Source organism: Leptonotus elevatus, chromosome 7 (genome assembly GCF_054856555.1).
Source record: "Leptonotus elevatus isolate MCC_2025b chromosome 7, RoL_Lele_1.0, whole genome shotgun sequence".
NCBI classification, from domain to species: domain Eukaryota; kingdom Metazoa; phylum Chordata; class Actinopteri; order Syngnathiformes; family Syngnathidae; genus Leptonotus; species Leptonotus elevatus.
In genome coordinates this window covers 4,979,751-5,005,394 of record NC_141245.1, presented here as the reverse complement: position 1 = coordinate 5,005,394, position 25,644 = coordinate 4,979,751, and the positions used below count along the sequence as shown (strand labels likewise).

General features: G+C 41.1%; 1 protein-coding gene across 3 annotated transcripts in view; it reads right to left on the bottom strand.

Moving 5' to 3' along the window:
* Positions 1–25,644, bottom strand: part of LOC147170439 (unconventional myosin-Ic-like) — a 65,982-nt gene extending 40,338 nt beyond the window's left edge. Inside the window, exons 1-2 of one of the 3 annotated variants that reach the window (XM_086080175.1) lie at positions 25,491–25,644; positions 25,128–25,377 (exon numbers count right to left, since the gene is read on the bottom strand). In XM_086080175.1, the coding sequence (XP_085936301.1) occupies positions 25,128–25,214 (87 nt within the window). In that variant the 5' untranslated portion in view covers positions 25,215–25,377; positions 25,491–25,644. Of the gene's footprint in view, positions 1–17,504; positions 17,649–25,127; positions 25,378–25,490 lie in introns of those variants that run through there. The other 2 variants (XM_086080174.1, XM_086080178.1) reach the window with 2 other exon arrangements.

Below are 25,644 nucleotides of genomic sequence, written 5' to 3'. Positions count from 1 at the left end.
GCGTAATAAGTCTGTATGTAAAAACGATGTCAGCACGAAAATTCACACCCCTGATTAACTGATTTAAAGTTAAGTGGTCTTGACGAGACGGATTGCACGTTGCGACCGCGCAGTAGCCTAAATGTGCGCATTTGTGTTATTCATAACCGTTTGTAAATGTCTACAAGCATTCACGGCAAATCGGAGACATTCACAGCAAAATAACGCCCGCAGGAGAGTTGCCAGTTACAGCAAAATAACCACTGCCAAAACAATCGTAAACTAACGCTACAACATAGTCTCTGTAGTAACGTTATGCAAATTTTTCTTACGGTAAAATGTTATGCCACTTTTCCACATAATAAAGTAGTTCTCAAATGTGTAAAAGACATGTCTGTCTGGCTCAAATTGGTACGGTTGTACCACACTGCTTCTGCTCGCCATGGCCGCCAAGTCGTTTTCATTCACAACATTAGCACATGGCTACCAGAGCCGAAATCCCAGTCCCTTCGAAAGAGAAGAGTATGGCCTAGACGTGGCCTGGTGCAGCTATTTACATAAAAGTGACACTGATGCTGATTTAGGGACAGCAAAAATATTAGATCCACAGTCAATTTTAACTAATGCAGGTCACAGACATGTCTTTTATACATTAGAAAATTATTTTAGTATGTGGAAAAGTTGAATAATATGAGACCTTTTACGTGGACATGAGAAGGGATGTGCATATGAATTTTAGTAATGATTGGTCGTAGTTTTCAGACATTTAGCTACACTAAAGCTTTTGCGGCCCTGCACGCGACTCAAGATCTTCTCTGGGCTGGCGCTTTATGCGTCCTGACTCCACATAACAGTGGCTGGCCAATAACAATATGCAGTGTGAGTCCTCCCAGCCGGAATGCAGGGTTTTTCTCAGATGACCAAAAAGCACTACATAATGAGTGTGTTCTAAGCGCACTTCCGGTTCGCTGACTGGAGCCTTTTTCGCTTTGAGCATTCTTAGAAGACTCTTTATCAGCGGAGGGCCGAAGTCCTGCAGGTTTTGGAGGTTTCCCTCTTCCAACGCAAGCTGATTCCAATCAACAGGATCGAGCTGATCATATACCAGCTGTGTTATCTAAATTGTCTCTTGTTTCTTCTGCTGACTCCCACCAAGACATGGGGGGAGGAAAGGAGTGCGTGTCCTTATTGCAAAGGAAACAGAGGCGTTTGCAGAATAGTAAGTTATATACCGATTTCTTCTAAACAAATTGATCAAAGCTAGTTTCATTATCCTCATCAAAAAAAACATAACATTTTTTTAAACAAAAAATGGGTACCAATAATTCGGCCAAAATATATGATCAAAACAGACACAGGGTGGCCGATATCTAGCCGTCGCAAGTACCGTTACCTTACAATAATAAGGCCGGGTATCTCTCGCTATCCCTAAAAACAAACAAAAAAAACACCTCTTTTAAAAGGCTCATACTTGGCTGTTTACTCAAGACGTATTACACGTATACACGTGTGGCTGTGGTAATTTGCCAAACTGGAAGAGGGTAAGCCACTTCATCCCTTACGGAAATGACATCAAGTCATTTTGTACAAAAGGCCCATTGTCTCACTATTTGCCGCCCTCACATTGCTCTAAAAGAAAACATGGAATTAAATATTATATTTAGACTGAGGACAGGAAAAACCTAAAATCCCACTGATCATTTTGAGTGAAGCACACGTGACCTTGACTCTGTGGGAAAATCTGAAGTGGGAACTTTCTCCTGCTGCGCTCTCTCGCTCTCTCTCTCTCTTCTGCTCACCACTTCTTTTATTCTTCTTTCCTGTCTCACTTCCTCTGGCAATTTGTTTAGAGTAATCTTGAATATAAACATTAACTTTCCATTGGCCATATGACCAAGAAAGTAAGGCTTGGGAATGCATCTTAATCTCCTTAATGTAGCATCATGCCACGCCAATATGCCAGGCTTCACCAGCATCACCAATGAGGTGCAGACGAAGCAACATGATTTTGAACACCAAAAGTCTTTATGCATTTGTATACATGACGGCAATAGAGAGCCTGAGGACACACAATTTGAGACATCTTGGATACATAATGTATCATGCAAGATGGTGGCATCTGGAGCTTCCTTATAGTCCATGCAGAGAAAACTGTACCAAACAACTGAATAGCCATGCACAAGAAGTATAACAACTAGACCGAATAAAACTAGACATTTGTTTGTGGTACCGCATGGCACCATCTGTTAACCACCAAACTTGTTGTCTCCAATTAAAATCATCACAAGACCTTTTTTTTTTAAATCATTGCATCACTACATTTTTGGTTTGCACTATAAATACAATAAAATCAAAGTCACTTACAGTGTCGTGGTTCATTCACCTGACTTCCAAGCAGGTTAAGTTCTTACTTAGTGACAGTACTGAGCGTGAACGTTTGTGCCTTATATGACTGGCAATCCAGGCAGGTTGTCGTGTGTTTGACTTTATGTCAGATTGATTTGGCAACACGCCCAACAAGAATGAACAAGAATTGTGGAATAAAAGATGGATGGATAATTTTAGTGCCACAAAGACACTTGATATGGAGATAGAAAGTACGACGGCATATTAGGGCCACGTATTTATAGGCTGGGGGCAATATTCTGAGAGAAAAAACTCATAAATTGGCGACTTTATAAAGTGGCAAATTTGCAAGAAAAAAAAACTCAGAAACTTAAGAGAAATACACGTAGCATAGCTATGGTCTAAAGTGAGGATTCGTTGGTGGTTAATGGGACACTTTATAAAATGAAAACAAAAGGCAGGATGGATTCTTCTTTAAACTTTACTCGTCATTCACAGCAACTAGAGCGACAACACTTCCTGATCCCCTATCAGCTGACTAAACACTAACCAATCAGAAGCTAGCATTTAGGTAAATGCAAGTAAATGACTAAGAGCAGCAGATTTGACACATCAACTTGGATACTTGTACAAAAAAAAAAAAAATGTATGAATGTGTAAATAATAATTCTGGAAACATAAATGTACAAGTAAATATTTATTTTAACAAATTAACTTAAATGCTTGAGCCTCAGGGTGTGGACCTTCGCAAAGCGAGGAGTCTTTGTCGCTGGCAGTACCCAACGTTTCAAAGTGCTTAACTCTTTGACTGCCATAAACGTTATAAAACGTTTAGCATAAACCTAGGGAAGGGCGCCGAGGACGTTAAAAGACGTCCCCTATGTTTTTTTTTTTTTTTTTCAAAAACGGGTGCAGGAAAGCCTTGGGCAGCTGTGCTGAAAGTATCAGGCTGATCTGATTAGTCAAAGACTCGTTTTGGCCCCTAGAGGGCAGCGATGACTCTCTTTGCACAAGGTTGGATGGGCCGCCCACCGTGGGCGTCAGTAGAAGACGTGAGGCGGAGCTAGAGTGTTGAGGAGACAATGGCTGATCCAAGCCACAATGGCTTGACCAAGCAACCGGTTACAAGCAGCTCAGCTTGAGCATTTTTTTCAAAGACGGAAAGCATCAATCAATACTAAAAAGCGCATTGATGTCAACGATGATGATGACAACGAGCTCTACGCCAAAGTTGGAAGCTTTGGCGTGACTGTTATGAACACGTAGTAAGCCTCACGGCTAAGCGCGGCTAGCGCGGCTAGCGCTGCTAAGGCCGGAAAACGCGCACAATAGCCGGCCGGGTACTTCTACACAATCGGACATTCGATCGGGCGATGGAGAGTTGGCATCGACCAATGCAGATTGATGATGATGATGAAGATGACTCCGAGCTCTACGCCAACGTGACTGTTATGAACACGTAGTAAGCCCCACCGGCAAAGCGCGGCTAGCGCGGCTAGCGCTGCTAAGGCCGGAAAACGCGGAGCTGCACAAGCGGACATTCGATCGGACAATGAAGAGTACCCCGAGTCCAATGCATATTCATCGGAGGAGCGGGTACAGTCTGATCACGGAGAAGACACTGTTTCTGGACTACGATGCCACCATGAATGGAGTGGATAAAATGGATCAGAACATCTCCTACCAACCCGGTATAGCAACTGAAGGACACGGGGAAGCGAGACGTAACACCACCGTAACGTAACCGTAGCATGATCCTGATATTAGACTTGATGACACACTGCAGTATATACTTGCTATTCCCCGGAAAAAAACGGCCGGCAAGAAAGTGGCGCACGCGAAGAGGCAATCTTGTGCAAATGCTGTTGCGTCTCCTTGCACGCAGGAGAGTGTTACAAAAAGAAAAACTGTCGTTGAAACATCCACATATTTGTAAATAGCACCACAGTTGCACACATTTGTAAATAGTTTGCCAAATTGTTGTCAAATTGTTACACTGTTGAATGTAAATAAACGTATTTTGCTATCAAAAAACACTTTTTCATTCTTGGTGGTAGTGTTTTATAGAAGTAAAGCACTATTTAGGTGTTTGTGGCATCATTCATGGACAAAAAGAAGTGTCAAATTCACTAGAATGCATGAAATAATATCGTTTCACTAAAAGCTTGATTTCTCCGTATTTTGGTCCAACACAGGCGAAATTGGGTCAAACTAACCATTTTCTATTGTTGATTACTAAAGAACGGAATAAGGTAGAAACAAACTCTTTTTTTCTGATGAAAGATGAAAGTCCAATCTTTCATTTGGTAGTACGTGTGTTTCCATAGTCCAAACAGAACATTTTCTGTGGACCTTGAAAATCAGTCAAAATGCTTAAATCGGCTGGCACTGGCGGCATCCCTTTTCTGAAAATGTCTGGCAGTCAAAGAGTTAACATGATATGGTTAAAGCCATTAATATCTCATTTGAAAACCCGACCAAAAAGTATTGGCACAAACATCCGAGTGGTACGCTACGTGTATTTCTCGCAAGTTTTTTCTCGCAAATCTGCCACTTTTTAAAGTCGCAAATTTCCGAGTTTTTTCTCGCAAATTTACCACTTTATAAAGTCGTAAATTTGCAACTTCTAAAAAAATATACATTTATACGTGGCCCTGATATGGCGTCGTAAGAAAGACACAGAAACACGACAGCGAAAAAGTTTCAAGACAAAAATCAGGATTTATTTTTTATTTTTATTAACTTAAATTAAAATACTGATATGCTCTGTGTTAAGAAAAAACAAGCACATAACGACCCCACCCGTCTCCATTACATTATGCTTAATAATCACTTTGCGCCTCAATAAAGCCCCTGTCCCAGTGGACAGAATCTGGCCATCAACCAAAAACAATATGGCTGTACAGCTGAGCAATGTTAAGACGACACACCTAGTATCAGGGAACGTGGTTTATTGTTGTTGTTGGAAGTCATTGTCTACAGAGCAAGTGCCTGATGAAACATGCTAGCTGTGTGGAAAGTCATAATATCCTTGCTCTGGTTGTTTCTGCTCTTGTCTTTTTACCCGCTCAAACACATCCACACATATACATTGTTGCACATGTTAAAATTTTAAATGAGCATCTCACTAGTCATTTATTATTTTTTATTTTATTTTGTTGTTCTTTCTTTATTTGAATACGTTTTAGGACTTAGTGAGCTAACCTAAGACCTGAGGTATCATATTTTGTGCCATACCATGTGGAAATGTGTGTTGGTGTGACAATAACATTCTTTGAATCATAAACTCAAAGATAATATTGCAAAAAAGATTTGCCTTTTCATCTCATTTTTGTAAAACTGTCAAAAGTGAGATATGTGAGCCTGTGAGAGGAGACTCCAGGATTAACCCCATGACTGCAAATGAAAATGTACGAATATCTCAAGTGCACCTACTTCCAACAATAACAAAACACACTCAAGCCAACTAAATGTCGACATTAGCCAGTCATTCCTTTTTCATCTCTCTCATAGCATTCCTGTCTCAGTCTCCTCCACCATCAATAATCACCAACTTTTCATCTTTTACTTTTTTGACAGCATAATAATTAAATTAGTTTGTTTGCTAAATATCACTCAATCATTGCAATTATAAGACATGTCTTAAATACAATTTTCAAAAAAAGGAGTGGTGGCATGCAAGGACTAAAAAAGAAAGAACCCAGAAAAGTAGTCGAAAAAATTCATGTCGTAGATGGCAGTGCGGTGTTGTGCGGTAGTGATGTCAGAGTAAAAGAATGCAAACCATGCGGGCTGCAAATATGAGTGAGGAAAGCAAGACAAAAATGGTGAGTAAAGAAGAAAGAAAGAGAATGCAAGGCAGGAAATGAGAGACTAATTGTGAAAGCGGTCAGACAAGGAGGAATTTGAATATCAAAAGAGGCTGAGTGTGTGTGTCTATGTTGTGACTTCTGACAACCAATTATGACAACTCTGGCACAAATATATATTTACACAAGGGGATTACCCCAAGTCAAGCTGGTCCTGTTTAATATGCCTCCCTCCTACATGTTGCAAAATAGATTACAGTGCGCGCGTGTGTCTTTCTGTCAGTCAGACCGTAGACAAAACTACGCCTTAAATGAAATTAAGGGAGACTGGACGACACTTTCATACACTCACTTTTCCACTGGGGCAGCAGTTTGGTCATGCATGGCATTTCCTCCAACAACACAGTAAAACATATCTCTAGGCTAAATTGAGTGTTTTGAATCTTACAGAGATGTCTGTTTGGATGAGAGTCTGTTGGTTGTGTCAATCCATAACTCTGCCTCAAGTCTTTTTTCCTCTTGCTTGGCTATTCGAAAACTGAAACTGAATTTTCATTCAGGCAAATTCATTCTGTTCATTGAAATGTTTGCTTGGCATCATCATCATCATGTTGGAAGTTGGAACATAAAATGTAAAATGTAACTAAACCCAAGTTATAACTAAAGAAAAAATATGCTGCTGCTACCACTTTACATGACACGATAACTAATTGGGTCACCATGGCTCTGCCGGCTATTGACGCTTTTTAGCTGTCAAAAATACTGTCGGACTATTTCTAGTAGCTAATCAGCCAAGGTTCCAAATTGCGTCCACAAAAAATGCCTCAGTATCTTCAAATCACTTATTTATGTAACAGTAACATTAACGCCAAAGTTGGAAGCCTTGACGCGACCGTTATGATCACGTAGTAAGCCTCACCGGCTAAGCGCGGCTAGCGCTGCTAACGCCGGAAAACGCGCACAATAACCGACCGGGTACTTCTACACAATCGGACATTCGAGAGTTGTCGAAAAGCTTCGACCAATGCATTGATGATGATGATGATGATGATGGTGAATCCCGAGGTTGACGCCACAGTTGGACGCCACAGTTGGACGCGGCCTTTATTCTCACGTCATAAAGCATCACCGGCTAGCGCTGCTAACGCCGGAGCTGCACATGCGGACATTTTGTCGGACAATGAAGAGTACCCCGAGTCCAATGCATATTCATCGGAGGAGCGGGTACAGTCTGATCACGGAGAAGACACTGTTTCTGGACTACGATGCCACCATGAATGGAGTGTATAAAATGGATCAGAACATCTCTTACAACTCGGTATAGCAACTGAAGGACATGAGGAAGCCAGACGTAACACCACCATAACGTAACCGTAGCATGATCCTGATATTAGACTTGATGGCAACACACACTGCAGTATATACTTGCTATTCCCCGGAAAAAACGGCCTGCAAGAAAGTGGAGCACGCGAAGAGGCAATCTGTTGTGCAAATGCTGTTGCGTCTCCTTGCACGCAGGAGAGTGTTACACAAAAAGAAAAACTGTCGTTGAAACATCCACATATTTGTAAATAGCACCACAGTTGCACACATTTGTAAATAGTTTGCCAAATTGTTGTCAAATTGTTACACTGTTGAATGTAAATAAACGTATTTTGCTATCAAAAAACACTTTTTCATTCTTGGTGGTAGTGTTTTATAGAAGTAAAGCACTATTTAGGTGTTTGTGGCATCATTCATGGACAAAAAGAAGTGTAAAATTCACTAGAATGCATGAAATAATATCGTTTCACTAAAAGCTTGATTTCTCCGTATTTGAGTCCAAAACAAGCGAAATCGGGTGAAACTAACCATTTTCTATTGTTGATTACTAAAGAACGGAATAAGGTAGAAACAAACTTCTTTTTTCTGATGAAAGATGAAAGTCCAATCTTTAATTTGGTAGTATGTGTGTTTCCATAGTCCAAACAGAACATTTTCTGTGGACCTTGAAAGATCAGTCAAAATGCTTAAAACGTCTGGCAGTCAAAGAGTTAATAAAGGTGATTAGAGAAGATTGGTAATTTCGATATTGATCACATCTATAATACATACTGACATTGAATTATTCCCATGCCCTAATAGAATGATACATTTAAAAAAGTTTGCATGCAAAGCCGACTCGTGTGTCCTGAATCCATGCAAGGCACAATGAATTCTCAAGACTATCTGAAGACATTCTGAAATGTTCTTCCCAGTGTCATGTTCACATCCAGGTCCTCCCCAACAGGATGATGGCCCAAAACACAGCTGAAAATATGCAAGACATTGGACTATTGAACATCTGACGACAACATTCAACCAGGAGAAGACACAAGTCAGACCTGAGAAGTTTGTTCATAAGGAGTGGGCCAAAATACCTATTAAGAGGTGCACAATTAAGTCTCCTTGAGAGTTACAGGAATCTCAAAAGGTTGTGCAACTAAATATTGAGTTGGGGTTCTGGGATTAAAAAAAAAAAGTATTTATTCTTGCTTTGGTTTAGACTTGGCTAAAGCCCAGAATAGGTTAGTTGTAAGCAAATTGTATGTTTTGAGTTATAAGTAATATTGGAAAATTTACAAATTCCCACCCACCCCTTCCCAAGTAAGAGAGGCACAGTGAGAGAAAAATAATACACACACACAAACAGGCTAATCCAGTCATAGGGCAGGTGGCAACTTGTTCAAAAGGAACTCAAAACACGGAACATTCAACCTGTCCATCCCCCTTACCAAGTCTTTTGCTACTCGTGCAACCCAGTCGGTTCCTTGCCTCATCTTCCAACCATCCTGTTCCTTGACCCCATCCTCGGAGTCTCTTTCTTCATCATATGCCTATTATTCTGCTCCATCCTCTTCTCCCTCCCTTATAGGACAAACACCATCTTGGTCTTATTTATACCAAGAAGTCCATATATGGGGATGTTTGTCTGCAAAAACAAAGCTGCTTTTCTACCGGCAACACAGCTGTGGTATGATAAAAAAAATGATATTAAGTGGACCCTTGATAACTACAGACCAATTAGCAGCTGACATTTACACTGATAATAGCCAACTGCTTTTACACACAGACATATTCTTCTTTGCAGTGTGTCTGTGCCTTGCACGTGTCCTGTATACTCATTACTCATGACATAATATGATAGATTTCAATCCATTCATTCGGTTATTAGCCGAGTTTACATGGAGCCATGTATTCTAATTAGAATGAATCCGAACCTCCAAATGGAATGAAAACGCTCGATATAAACACCTCTATCGGAATGAAAAGGCTGAATCCGAATGGAATTTCATTCAGAATCACAGGGTTGGTATATTCCTTTCGTCAATCCGAACGAGCGTCATGTAAACACTCCAATGGGAATGGCGAGGCTGCGCCCGGTATGCGCATGCTCTGTCTTGACGGAAACGTAACATCGGCGTTTCCGTACGTAAAAATGGTGGCGTCTTGCCAAGAGCTCGTCTGCGAGGAAATAACTTATTTTAAAGTACTTGGAACTCGATTTCATCCAGATGCTGCTTCAATAAAAGTGTTAAAGCTATAACAACTACTGTGCTAAATGACGCATGAACTCCATCTTGATAAATCATGTGATCGATGTCCGAGCGTCTGACGGCTTTTTGAACAATATAGTTACAGTTGAGCCCCGCTATTTAGGGCTGGCCTGCAAATCTGTGTATAGCTGACACCAATTGTTTTCAAGTTATATACCATGATTTTACCGGTCTGGCCCACTTGGTAAAATATTTTCCTCCATGTGGCGCCTGAGCTAATATGAGTTTGACATCCCTGGTATATACTAGGTAGGTTTTTACACTACGCAACATCGCAACACAGCCAGAAAGAGCAGAAGCAATGAAATGCCTCTGTGATTGACAGTGAAATAAGTGAGTCACCGATCTTGAAATATAAAAACTCCACCGCCGCATGTTTTTTTATTCCATTGTTCTGAACTGACTTTACAGACCGATCACCAGCGACTTAGTTAAAAACGACTAGCATTGTGTGTGGCGTCACTCTGCGGTTCCCTTCCCCAACCAACTCAGTCGCACAGTCGTGTACTCTCGTTAGAAGCTCTACCTGCTAAGAAGCTGCACATCACGGCAGGTTATAGGGAAGTTGAATTAAAGTAAATAAATACATTTAATGATTTGGTCAGAATGACCAGCAGCCGCCACTGCCATGCGTGGACTTGTTCTTTGCTGGGTGGTCTATGGGGGATACTTCTTTGTGTCAGCAGACGATGTTAAATGCTGGTCCCAGTTCCAATCGATTATTGAGACTCCATTCCCAACCATGTGACTTAATGACTTCAGGAAATGCGGGTGACAGGATGAGACCAGTTGATAGGCCCAAACCTAGGCCACTTTCTGGGACACAAACATGCCCACACCTTTGACACCAATAAGCACAAAGACCCGCATGCACCGTCCAAGTCTAGTTTCTCCCAGGATGCTTATCTTGTTCATCAAATGTACTTGTATTAATTTTTGTTTTTATATTGGCATGTTTCCTTTTTGTTTTGTTTGTTTGTTTAGTTCAACCCCGCCTGGTCTTCTCAATCTCTCTCGCCACGTCCAAGGCCACACCTGTTCAAATTGTTCTGACATTATCAAAGGACTCTGGAAGGTCTCAGTTAAAGGTTAACGAAAAAGAACGCAGTGAGAAAAGAGGCCCTTACAGCCTTTATAAGGGCACAGTTTTCCTGCCCGTCACCTTAGCAAAGGCTATGAATGCCTTTTAGGTGGACAAGGCATGTGTCTAAAATGATCTAAATAACATAAACTATGTTTTCTGTTGTAATTTACTTCTTCTTTTTTTTTTTTTGTAGCGAGTGCTTAATAAAAAACGCCTTCTGGGTGAAGGGTGTATGGTGCGACTACATCTTTTAACCTGTGAGCACATAACACCTGAGTGAATGATTGACAAGCATGCTAACAAAGCATTGTGTGTGTGGAAAAACTCGAGAGCTTATTTCCATTGCTAATTGGATTGTACTTGCAAAAGTAATCAGTCGTTTGAGTTGACTTTAGTCATTGCAAGTGAAAAATTAACTCCGTAAGGTGTGCATAAAACTGTGCTAAATTGGCAATCTGCTGCATGATGTAATGCATGTTCCCAAATAGTGGCCTCCATGCTAATAGATACCACATCCCTAAATAATAAAATATGACCTCCACTTTTTAAAAAAACAAAACTTCCAGAAGATAGCTTAATTTTACCCGTCAGACAAAATAAGTGTTGCCACTGGGTAGCTGTAATTACTTTTACTATGACATCTGCTGTGCCCATATGTCATGGAAGATGTCATTCGCATAGCACACAGTGCCTGTACAGCACATGGCATTATCTGTGAAGCTAAATTTGCAACAGTGTCTACAGGGAAAGTGCTGCTGTATGCAACACACTGCATTCTGGCGCAAAATCTACAAAACCTTTCACAGTCCCAAAATAGGCTAAGAAGATATTTTACGAAAAGAGAAGATTGAAGATACAATCAATATGCACACTGACAAGGAAAGAGCACATTTTGCTAAATGAGTAGAAAGAAAATCAATCATCAAGTAGTTGGACAGAAATCTTTTGAAGTACCGGTAGATGTATGCCATGTGGGACAAACATAAGTAGTGTCCACAAATGTGAAAAATGTTAAGTTAAAAGTATGTACAAAGAAAGATCTACCCACTAATAAATGCCATCTTTCTTAATTCAATATGTCCTAAAAATGAGTGACGTTTGACGATTTCTGCTTGAGTAGGAAAGTCCACCATTTCTTCCAACCAAAACAAACACTTTATTCTGTGTTCTATCAACATACTGAGGTTTTGGTGTCTTATAGCAGAGGTTGGTGGTTGGGTGTGTCAACACCAATGGCACTGACAGCATGGCTGGGAAGGCAAGGGAGGCTAGATACATAGAGTAATTGCAGGTACGAGTAGCAAAGATCAGCATGTTATGACCATGTCATAATTACAAGGATTCTCACAGATGAGCTGATCACAACACAGACACTTTGGATAGGCAGCATAAATTGTTATTTAATGCTACATTTACAGGTGGAAAATCTATTTTGAGCTGTTATACAGTTCATATTATGAGATCAGTGGGATTTTTTGTTTTTTTTGTTTAGACCACCTACCTTCTTCCATGTGTGGGCAGCGGACCAAAGTATAAGGTTAATCGTATTTCAAATAAATATGAGTCACTGGCAGGTGGTGCATGAGGTAAGCAAGTCGGCCTCACAGTTGAGAGGATCAAATTATTAAGGTGGGACAAAATATCAATATTGTGATCTATCTTTTTTTTATAGTACAGCATCTATAAATTAGGGCCCGACCAATATGCATTTTTTTAGAACGATGCCGATACCGATTTTTGGCAGAAAAAAATACCCCTCATCGATTAAAATCTGCCGATTATTTTAAAAAATGCATAATGCATAAAATCCTCCCTTTCCTTTTAGTGCTAGGCTAGCGATGTTTTTAAAATGAAGCATGTTTTGAATTTAAATATACAGTGGATATAATTCTTAATGTTGTGTTTATTTTTACAGTTAACTCCAACTGGGATGTCATTAAACAGCTTAAAGGACACTTAGAGACAACAGAATAACCGTCCAGTAAAACATACGCTACACACTTGCTAGTTGCTAATGCTACGCAAGCAAAATGGTGCATTCTGGAGGGGTGGGGGGGGGGGGGGGTTCTGATTATAAAGTTTTAAGGGGAATATAATCGGCCATTTGGCCCAATTGACAGTGTTTTGGCTGATGTTTGAAGGGCAATAATCGGCTGTCGATTAAAAGGTTGGGCCTTGGACTGTAAATTATTTAAAATATCTTGTTTTTAGTTACTTTGCCATTGCCAAATTGTTAAATAATGAAATAGTTCTATAATAAGATTTAAAAATATATATAAAAAAATCTTAAATTTAATTCCAGATGGCACCAAGCCAATTTAACATAAGTTGTGGCCTCTTTAACCAACTTTAAAGAGAGAAAAACAGAGACAGACTTGGCAATGAGGCTAGTGTAGATCTGGACTCATTTCTAGGGTGGTTTCCAAACCCACAGCAGTTAGCTTAGCGCTGCAATACATTTATCAATCTATCATTTATTCCCACCAGGGCAGGGTTCACTGCACCATTGCGCTAGTTTAAGGATGTGGGGAAAGAATTGACTCGATGCTCCACAGGCTAAATCTTACCAATCTCACTAGCTTACATACACACAAACAATATCAAACACACACAAACTGTCACACGCGCACACACCCACACAACTGACTGAAGCACATTTAATCTTTTGTCTGACTTGTCTTTCTCCCCCCCCCCCCCCCCCCCCACTGGACGAGACCCTTTCTCTTGTCTGCATTGTCATGTTGCTACATCATCCAAACACTTAAACCTTTTTGCATGCTGCTGCTCACAGACTTGCCTAAGCAAGAGTAGTTCTGCACTTGAGGTCATGCGGTCAAACTTTCCATATGGAGTGGAACATATCATTTAGTGTAAATGCCACAAGCATACATCGTGTAGGCGGCTGTTACATTCTAACTTATTGGTCGTATTCATGGTTTAGTGTACTATCTGCGCTTCTGTTATCAGGGGAAAAGATCCAAAAGCACTCCCTAGTTCTCAGTGTTTGAGTAGTTAGCAATGCATCGGTGGTTAAATTCTGATATAGGTACAAGACCACTGCCATAGGAACAGAACTTAGTCATAAACCGAGGACCCCAATGCAAGTCTTAAGTTAACTTTTTTTTTCTTTTATTAGAAATTTAATTTCGCAAGATTTCACAAGATTTCAACCTCACGTGAATCTAATCAGATTAGCAATTGTAAACCGTTTACGTGTTCGTTGAGCAATAGGATAGAAAGATTATTTTCTTACAATTTACAGTATTATCCTCTAAAAAACACACACCAAATGAGTACTACTTAAGTCGTTATACAACATCTTCAGGAGAAATATCTCTCAGGTTACACAAAACTTGATTACATCAGCATATTGCGCCAGACTGCAGTTCAGCGGTCATGAAAAGATTCTGGCCGCATGCTCTGCTGTTGCTTTGGCTTTCCGGGGCCTTCTTCTGACACTTATGCCAAAAGAAGGAACAGCCTCAACAATAGAGAAGGATGTTAGAAGAAAAGAGGGACATAGGCAGGAAGTTGTATGGAGTAAGCAGAAAACCGAAAGAAAAAACATACATTAAACACGAGTAAAAAAATAAAAGGGCATGCTAAAAAGCACTAATGAAAAACAATTAGGTTCTTCTGTTTAATCCTTGTCACGTACCCGTTAGCCACAACAAGGAGATAAAATAGAAATAAAGAAAAAATAAATAACAAAATAAAAATAAAACAACAAAATAAGGAGATATCGCAGCATGAAAATGGACGGCTACAGCAAAGTGGAGACTGTGGAGAATACTACTGCAGCATTCAGAGCTCGGCCACAGTAACAGACAACAGATTGATCACTAGAAAGATGATTTGGGGATGTGGGAGGAAGCCAGAATACCAGGAGAAAAAAACTCAGGCAAATACAGGGAGAACTCACAAAGCCCATACAGGACTCGAGACTCAAACAGGAAGCCATGACTTTTAAAATCCTCAATTGCGGCAATGATCATCTGCTCAATCGGTTTGGGACCAGCTTTGCTTTACACAAGAAAAGAACGGGGAAGTCCCCAGGATAAAACTCATGCAGTTTAGTTCATGAGGTGGCAATATAAACTGAATTTAATCATTAATTGACATGAGCTAATGCAGTAGTAAAGTCATAATTACGTAAATATTTGTATGGAAAAACACTTCTAGGTCATTATGAAACTATCAATCGTGGTAAACTGATTTTTTGAGGTGAGGGGGGGGGGGGTAATAATGAGACTGGTGTCCCCGCTTCAGCAGCCACCTGAAACTTAACTTTGAATGTAATTCCAGCAGAAGTATTTTCATTACAAAACAGAACATGTAAAATCAACCAAAAGTAACTGAATGCAATAATAAGAGATAGTTTGTCGGTTCGTACGGCAGCTCCAGAAAATGTTGTCGCTTGTTTATAAACTTCTTAGATGCCGTTGTAATGCATAATTCAGACATCATAATAATCTTAAATGAACCAATTCAACCATTTCACCGGACATTTTTATTGTGCTTGCACTGGAACAGTACATAACTAGTTGACTATGCAGAAGTAGGCCGACAGCTGGGCTAAGCCAGAACGTTGTTACAAATATCACCAAAAACCAGTGCATTGAGATTGTAAAACAAAAAAAGCCCCAAGAGGCAATGGAAAGGGGGGGAGCAGTGCAATGGAAACAATCCTCACCAGAGGGGGGAAAGTTTTGGAAAATGAAAAATTTTGTTCAAACTGCTGCTGACTTTGATGTCTTTTCAGATCAAAACGGCATCATTCTGCTCGTGCCACGCAGCCCTGCTTCAGCACCTATCATCCACAAACAGGGATTGTCATTCAAAGAGGATTAAATCACATTTACAGCCGAATGCCTGTCATCTTAGTTCCAGGCGGCAGCTGCAGACAGGCTCTCAATGCAAGAAGTCCTGCCCTCCACATGACCTTGAGGCAACAGGTCAGCTGTTCCAAGCAGATTGAGCAGAGAGGAATATTCTCCCACCCATGCTGGCGCTTTTCTTCACACTTCTAATTTTGTATTGCAACTTTTGCCTTGCAACTTTAGCTACAGCAAAAGTTTGGCGACGCAAAAGCTTGGTTGAAGGGACAACTAGTTTTGTGGGGCGGTTTTGGCAGCTTTATGACCGGCTGTAACTGTTCCTTGTCTCACTTAAAGAGAAGCAACAATGCAATAAATACTGTAGACAGACTTTTTTTGTCACGTTACCCAATATTGTAAATAGGTGAGTGTTTCTGCAACACACACACACAAATCTGCAAATACTGGTAAGTGCACAGCAAATTTGACTCTATTTAGAGCGGGACCAAACAGAGTTTTAGAGTATTATTTACACTTGGAAGAGGGTAAAAAAAAGAATTGAAAATAAATGAATAAAAGTCACTCAAGGGTTGAAGAACAAACTCACGACCTTCAGCTTGGGAGACTCCCTTGAGCTACGTAGCTCCTGCTGTGTGTGAGTATATTGCTCAGGTCAGATGGATTCTTTGTAACTCCAAGACCAAAAAATATGTTTTTGGACCTCATTTTGGATATAAGCAAATAGTAGGAGTTGCAGTCTGGTCTAGTGTGGCAGTCTCTCAAGCTGAAGATTGTGAGTTCGTTTCTCAACCCTTGAGTGACTTTTATTTCATTTATTTATTTAAAAAAAATAATTCTCTCTTCCCAGTGTAAACATTACTCTAAAACTGAGTTTAATTGGTCACACTCTAAATGGAGTCAATTTTACTCTACAGATTTTTACTGTGAGAATTTGAGATTTGTAAAGTAACATACATCTCACAGACATACCATATCATTACGCAGGTTGCGGATTTTTCTTTTTCATTCAGTGCCATGGGTTTGGGTTCAAACAGGTTGCACTGTCTGGCAGACACTTTGCTATTTTTATTTATTTATTTTTTATTCTCACCCACTGTGAAACTTTCTCAGGAAAATCCAGCCTCAATGTGTGATGTCTGTTAGCAAATATATTCTTGCTTTAATAAAGAAATACATGCCCACAAAAAGAAAACGTGAGGTTTGCTGCTTTTTAACAGCCTCAATGTGTCTCTGACTGGCTCTATAAAAAGACAACTAAAGACTGCATGGCACACTGAAATGGCATTCCCTGAAGGGGCACCCGCCATTCTGAACTCAAGTATGTTTATTCTATATTTCTAACAGTCCATGTCTGCAAAACCGTGCTGGTCTTAATCCTTTAAATAGACACAACTCTACCAGTAATCTGTCATCTGGGTAGTTGAACAAAGATTTTCGGAGTCACTTGGCGATGAATGACACCGTATGAAGTCACAGTTAATCAGCAAGACGTTATGAATGAACGTCTGAATAAGATCACAGGAATTCAATGTTGCTGTCATGGGTTCGACGTCGAACTAAAATTAATCGAACTGATTAGGATTTACATACAAGATCGTTGTCCACGAACTTTGTTCAGAGTTCAAGTGCTGTAATATAAATGGCGTTCGGCACGTTCCCACCCGTTCATTCAGCCTACACACACAAGCACGACGCGATGTCAGAAATAACTCGAAGCGGCCTCCAAAATGCCACAAACGTGTACTTGAAGTGGCAACTCCTTTTCCCCACGAAGCAGGAAACGTTGGCGAAAGTTCACATTTAACATAACGCAGCGACCGTGCATGCAGTTCATGCTAACTCGAGTCGTGTGCCACGCGTGGGCAGGACGTACCTTAAAAAGTCGAGGTCGAATGAGGTGACGTTTTTGTCGGCTTCCTCGGAGCAGAAGAGCTGACAAAGTCGATCCAGTTCGGCGCGAATATGTCGCTGCGGTGCCTGGTGTCTGTCAGTGCTGCCCGCGGCTTCCTCCTGACCCTCCCACCGCTCCCACACCCATTCCCACCCTCGGCTACACACGCGGGACTCTGCGACAGCGCCACGCTCACCCTCTCTAGCACATACACGCCCTCACAAAAGTCGCATAAATATCTCAGAGGTGTTGCGATAAATTGTGCCGTGAAGAACAAAAAAACATGACGATTGTGTCATAACTTCCCCAAAAGCCTCAATGGGAGTGGTGTGGAAATGACACCCTTCCTTCTCTCTCACTAAAGGGCTGCAAACCTACACCCAAAACCAGGAACATCGGTCAGAACCCATCACGGCGGCTGTGATGCGTTTGCGGTTTATTTTTAGCGAACCCCGTACCATGTCGTCATTGTTGAAGTACACTCAAGCAGGCAGCTGAGGCTGAGCCTTTCAGCGGTAGTACTTGACTACTGCTGTCCTGCAGTTGCGTTCATGTTCACACGTACATTACTTTAGAACCGCCTTACTCCAAATTAACTGCGATTCCCAACAAAATATGAATCTATAGTTAAAAAAAGAAGAAGAACGCGTGTAATGATGACCTTAAAACCGGAAGTCGGAATTGTTGTGACAAACGATGGGTATAAATAATGACAATTACCAAGCAGATACTCCTAGCATGAATAGCATCTGAATAGTAAGGACTACCATGAAAATCCAAAACAATCTATTTTTGCGACATTGTGTGCAAAAATATCTGGACTAGCAGTGGTTAGCTTACCTTTACTGGTAAGTAACAAAGTGCATATGCCATACTTTCTTACTGTTGATTTTCAGGTATATTCCAAAAAAATTTTTGGACAATTTTTACAATTTTCCTCCCTACGGGGAAACCCCGCTATTTGCAGGGGTTAGAGAGCTGTGTGAATAGAAAAAATCCAGTAGTAATTGACACCTTCTTCATAAAAAGGTATTGTATCTATATAGGTGCCACAAGATTCGACAAGAATGTGTTAAATGACTATTTTTGTCTAAATGAAGCTCCTCAACTCACTTTAACAGTTACTCACTTTAACAGTTGGCGACAAAGTGATGCTGTTTGGCCCTGAGCAGAAAATAACGGTGGCGAAAGAGAAACCCCAAATAATGCAACTTCTGGTTCAGGTTCAAACATACGATCATACACCTCACAATACCATTTAAATATGTCACGCCAAAAGTTATAAAGTTTTGGGCATGCCCAAAAGAGGTGAGTCAAAGAGCCCTCTGCAGAGTTACATCGATCACATAAAGGAGAAATAAATAAAAGGAAACATTCTGTTCCATTAAATTTTTGAATAATGAAACCTGTGGATAACCTTAAATTGAATTAAATGATGCCTTGCATTATTAGAACATAATTGAATTCTGCTAAGGCCTTCATCCCAAACATCAATTTTTTAACTGCTTACACAGCCGTTTTTTGCTAAAGGCCAAGTAGGCGACTGCCTAGGGCCCCCAAGGCACTAGGGGGCCCCCAAGCTCTATGTCTTACCTGAAGATGATCAAAATGTCCTGTCTGTATCTGTCTCTAATATTTGTTTATTACATGCCTTTTATGCTTAAAAAAATAAACATAGGATATAAATAAAATAACCTGTGATGATAAGCAGTGGCTGGTGTTTTTGTGTCACACAGTTGGTGACGTAGAGCCTCAACGGCACTAACTGTGTGAGAGAGCTACCCATCTACCTTTCTTGTTAGCGACAGTACTTACCAAAACAGACACTGTAATGGCATCAAAAAGAAGTTATCTCAGCGGCGCGAAAAAACGGAAGAAAAAGAAAGCTGAAGGAAAAAACGGTCAAAGGACAAAGGTTGGCACTTGTTGGTGATGGATAGTTGGCGGCGAAACTCAATTTTATTTTATTTTTAGCAAGTTTGTTTAATTGTTTTGCTAGCCAGCTCGCTAGCCTTGGGCATTTATTTATAGATGTTAACCTTCCCTTGGTCAGCCCCTAGTTTAACTAGTATAATATGTAAATTATTGTAGAAAATGCTTAAAAGTGACACATTTGTAATTGGGTACAAGCTTTTAAAAAGACACTGTACACCACAATTTTTGATATAAAAACAGATTAATTTTAATATTCTGTATTAGTGCAATATTACTGTAATAAAAAAAAGGAATATTCACTCATGGTCTATTTGCTTGATAACCTAAGGAGCTACTTTAAGTTGGTTTGTTTTCCTTGTTGCACTTTAAAATTGAGTTTATTTTCATTTGATTGTTTCATATTTTTCTCATACTTTTATAGCCAGGTAGTGATTTTCATACATACGATGTAATTACTATAATTATGACATAAGTACTGCAGTAGTTAACCGTTTATTCTGACATGGGTACAAATTTGGGTTATGTCATTGCTGTCGGATGAGAATTTTGTAAGAGTTCCTGTAGCCATTTAAACAGTAGCCCGCTTTGCAGCCTGTACATCCATCCATCATCTATCGCTTATCCAGGGTTGGGTCGCGGGGTCAGCAGCTTTAGCAGGGAAGCCCAGACTTCCCTCTCCCCAGCTACTTCAACCAGCTCCTCCGGCAGGATCCCAAAGCATTTCCAAGCCAGCCGAGAGACAGTCTCTCCAGCGTGTCCCGGGTCGTCCCCAGGGTCTCCTGCTGGTGGGATATGCCCGGAACACCTCTCCAGGGAGGCGTCCAGGAGGCATCCAAACCAGATGCCCGAGCCACTTTAACTGGTTCCTCACAATGCGGAGGTGCAGCGGCTCGACTGAGTCCCTCCCGGATGACCAAGCTTCCCACCCTATTGCTTAGGGAGAGCCCGGACACTCTGCGGAGGAAACTGATTTTGGCCGCTTGTATCCAGGATCTTGTTCTTTCTGTGACTACCCACAGCTCGTGATCATAGGTGAGGCTAGGAACGTAAATTGACCGGTAAATTGTGAGCTTTGCCTTTCGACTCAGCTCCTTCTTCACCACAACGGACCGATACAGAGTCCGCATCACTGCAGACGCTGCACTGATCCGCCTGTCGATCTCCCGCTCCAACCTACCCTCACTCATGAAGATACTTGAACTCCTCCACTTGGGGCAGGATCTCATCCCCGACCCAGAGAGGCCCCTCCACCCTTTTCCGACTGAGGACCATGGTCTCGGATTTGGAGGTGCTGATTTTCATCCCAACCACTTCACACTCGGCTGCGAACCGCTCCAGTGAGAGTTGGAGATCAGGGCTTGATGAAGCCAACAGCACCACCTAATCTGCAAAAAGCAATGTTGAGGCCACCAAATCGGACCTCGTCAACGCCTCGGCTGTGCCTGGAAATTCTGTCCATAAAAGTTATGAACAGAATCGGTGACAAAGGGCAACCCTGGCGGAGTCCAACCCTCACTGGAAACGAATCCCACTTACTGCCGGCAATGCAGACCAAACTCTGACACCGGCCGTACAGGGACCGAACAGCCCATATCAGGGGGCTCTGAACTCCCAAAGCACCCCCCACGGGACTCCCCGAGGGACCCGATCAAACGCCTTCTCCAAGTCCACAAAGCACATGTAGACTGGTTGGGCGACTGCCACGCACCCTCGAGGACCCTGCCGAGGGTGGAGAGCTGGTCCATTGTTCCACGGCCGAGACGAAAAGCACACTGCTCCTCCTGAATCCGAGATTCGACTTCCCGACGGACCCTCCTCTCCAGCACCCCTGAATAGACCTTAGCAGGGAGGCTGAGGACTGTGATCCCTCTATAGTTGGAACACATCCTCCGGCCCCCCTTTTTAACCACCCCGGTCTGCCAATCCAGAGGTACTGTCCCCGATGTCCATGCGATGTTGTAGAGGCGTGTCAACCACGACAGCCCCTCAGCGACCACCGAAGCCGCGTTCCACTTGGCCAGCCGGTACCCATCAGCTGCCTCCGGAGTTCCACAGGCCAAAAAGGCCCAATAGGACTCTTTTTTTCAGCTTGACGGCATCCCTTTCCGCAGCCTGTACAATGGACTTATTTTACATTACAGTAATGTATAAGTAATATTTACCAGGATATTACAGTGCAGTTATCCACATGTCACATGATATAATACCCAGCTTCGTCACAGATCCACTCTAGCGTGCTACGCTATCAAAATAGCTCCCCTGAAAAGTAGCAAGGTCAGGACTTCCCTATCCTGAGTGCAAAACATGAATTATGTTATGATGTGGTGATAATATGATGATTCCAAAGAGCAGCTTGTCTTTTTTCAATAGCGTGATTGTGAATTCAACTTCAGTCCAGCATTTCAAGTATGTGCCGATAATGTAACCAGTGTCCTACCCTGTAAAGGTGACCTCAATCGGTCAGATAGCAATCAATCATTACCAGTGCTGGACTGTAATGCACTATCATTGCCAGAGGGGGGAGTGATTGATTCAGCATGAAAGAAGTGAAGCTTTCCCACACGCACGCACACACACACCTTGCACACACATTCAGATATACAGTGTATGACCCAGGAGGAATGCAGAGGGGGGGAAAAGAGGCAATGTACTGGAATTTCTTTGTCGTTTCCTCCTATCCGAGCTCCAGTACATTCCACACCTCCCCAATTGTCTCTAAACGGCTCCCATGAATACGCTTCATTAAGCACACATTCCTACACTGTACATTCTAAATTAATCCTCCCACTGGGAGATGATTTTAAAAACCCACTCCCCTCATTCCTTAGATACTGTAAATAGATGTTAGACATCAACTGTCTTTTTTTTGTGTGTGCTGTCCTCCCAAATGTGCCAAAGAGCTTACTATATTTACTGTCTTCAAGCCAAAATCTATGGACTGTTGTAGCTCTCCTTTCACTCTTGCATGGGAATGGTATGATAAAAGTAATTTATAAGAAATGCATACGGTCTGGAAACTCTCTCTCCTTATTTTCTTTTGCTCTACTGTCAGAGATTGTATGCCTCCCCGTGTATTGATTCATTCTTAACATGGCTGTTCATGTTATGTGCAGCATGTTGTTGTGACTTTTGACTCACACAAGAGAAACACTGGCCAAAAGGCTCGTTCAAAACTCACAGACATTTCTGTCCAGCAAAAAAAGCTTGAGAAATGACATCAGGCTCTTGATAAGCAGAAGATGCTAGTGGATTTCTAAGTGTGAAAAAAATAACTGTACACATTTTTTTTCTTATATTTGACAAAATGTCACATCCCGGAAGGTCACCACAAAAAGTTCACTTGTTCATTGAAAGCTCTTTTCGAGGAGTTTGTTTAATGCAGTTGCCGTGGTGAAGATTTCATGCTTATTTAAAATTGGGAAGGGTGAACACATTTCATGTTTCTCAGCAGTCTATCGCAAATAAAAGAGGACCAGGGTGAGAGTGGGGCAACTGACATCAAGCCACAATGCATTGCAATGTCAACAAATATAAATGAAACTACAGGGTTAAGAGATAGAAGCAGTAAAAACACAGCAAAGATCATTCTGAAGATGTCCATCTATTCAATCTTTTCATTTTCCTTGCTAAATATTACGCCAGTGGTTGTGCAGTGGTTCATTTAGCTGACGTTCATGCAACTGGCACACACGCAATTCCCAGTCCATTCCAAATGACAATTGTCCTCTGATTGAATAGTGGTGATGAGTCCAGGATGTACCCCGCCTCTCACTTCATCCGAGAGAGGCTCGATATCACCCACAACCCCAAACAGGACAAGCAGTATAGAAAATTAATTGATGGGTGGATGCTTGTGACTCCACCCTATATTTGACAGCTTTGTTCTTTGCTCTGTTCCTTACATTTTGACTCATCATAAAAAAAACACTCTCAGCTGTTACCAAGCATATTTACAACCGATAATATCTGTAGTTTTTCCTTCTATAACATGTAAAATATTCTTATTTAACGATGCTTTTGGCTTATTACAGTTCCTTCTAGCAACAAAAACAAGAAAATTACTGTAAATAAACAACTATTTTGAATGAAGATGTACAGTAGTTATGGAGGATACAGCTGTGGACTTTTTCTTAACACAGTCATGTACTCATCAATTTTGTGACTACGACATAGATAATCATTTTCAGTCCATAATGTGTTCTGATTTGTCCATTCCTGCTGACGCTGTTCACATTGGTCTATTCTAATGGCAATGCTCATCACTAGGGTACAATACAACAAGTTCATCACCATATTCGTATAGCCATCTAGTCAAAGTCAGAAGTTCTCATTGTATGCAAAATTGTCAGCATCAAGAAAGAAATATTGATGAAAAATAATACAATTTACTCTACCTAGGCACTTTTACCATAAGAAATACACAATTACCACTAGGGATGAGCGAGTAGATACCAGGTATCGCATTATTTCAAGGTATCGGTACTCGCAACAGCGGCCCATACTGGTGGCCGTTTTACAATCAGGAACTAGAAATTACAAATTTTAAGAATAGAAAATTCCCATTAATTTAATGCAACTTTAAGTTAAGGAAAATGCTACATTGGGATAAATAAGTCTTTCTTTAAAATGATCTGTCATTGCTTTTTCATTTTGGGAGGGGGGGGGGGGGTTGTATGTAAAAACAAACAAACAGTTGGGTCAAAAAATAACTATTGTGGGTCAAAAATTAAAAAATGATAGATCTCTATTGGGTCAATATGACCCAACTTTGGGGCAACAATTGGGTCATATTGTATAAAACAACCCAAAACATTGGGTCAGATCATCTATTTGGGTCAAAAAATTTGGTAGTTTTCTATAAAACAGCCCAGGAAGTTAGGTTAGATCATACATTTGACTAAGCTTTCTGGATTGGTTTGCATTTAAAAAAGGTAATTTTGTATAAATCAACAGTGAAAGTTAGGTTAGATCCTCTACTTTGGGTTATTTTTTATAAAACGACCCAGAAAAAAATAAATAAATACATATATATATATAAATATATATACTTGGGTTAATTTCATCTAACTTTGGGTAAAAAAAAAAAAAAAAGGGTCACTTTGTATAAAACAACCCAGAAAGTTGGGTCAAATTGAACCATAAAGTGGATCAGTCCATTTCTGATCCATAATTTAGTTACTTTTGACTGTTTTTAGAGTGGTTTATCTGTGACTTCCCAAGAGTTGAGTACTTGTCCTGATCTTGATCTGGGAGAAAAACAATAGTATCGACCATCCCTAGTTACCACTCTATGTTGCACTCATGTTCTTTACATTTTAAGCAAACTTGCAGGATTTTGACCTGCATGCATTAACATGACATTGTTCAGTGAAATTAAATTACATTACTCATCTTAGGAACAACATCATTATTTTTCCAAGGTTGTTGGCTTTTAAATCCAAGTAATAACAAGCAGCTCTAGTGTTGATGTTGTTGCAGTTAGTGAATTTGTCAACAGTATGTGGCAGGACTTAGCGCTGCAAGAATTTCCAGAGGAACTCAGTGTAACCTTGGCCCTGTCATCATTCATTTGCACCCACTTAGCTGCACAAAAGTGAGCGGAATGAAGGCTGAGAGGAAAACTGTGACACGAGAGCCGGCCTCAGATCTGACCGCGGAGCGTGAACTGACCTTGCAGTTGTGGCAGTAGTTTTCCCCATTTTTCCTAGGAGCGTGAATGATTTCCCCCGTCGGGATGAGCTGGATCCTGAGTTCCATCTTTGCGCCTTGTGGTCTTTGCTTCTGCGTCGCCGATGTGTCCTTGACAAGGAAAATTATAATTCCCAGGACTCAAGTCTCCAAATCTTCTCCTCAAGCAGAGATGCTATCAGATGACCATCGTAATGAAACGGCTGAAGAGCAACACTGGAGATGTGTCAACCTGCCTCATGCAAGAATGAAAACATTTGATTCAAGACCGAATCACAAGGGCAATAGAAATGAGTGTGTGCAAAGTGTGAGTGCTAATGCAGAGATTTGGCGCTGGCTTGTTACCTTCTGCAGAGTGGAGAGCCTCACTGAGGCCAGCTTCCCTTCGCCAGCAGACAGAGAATGTGAGCACTCGGGCTGAGGGAGCATAGGGAGGATGTGGAGCTGGGCCGCCCTGGCTCAAGATGAATGTCACATGCAGAGGATGTGATTCTTACTG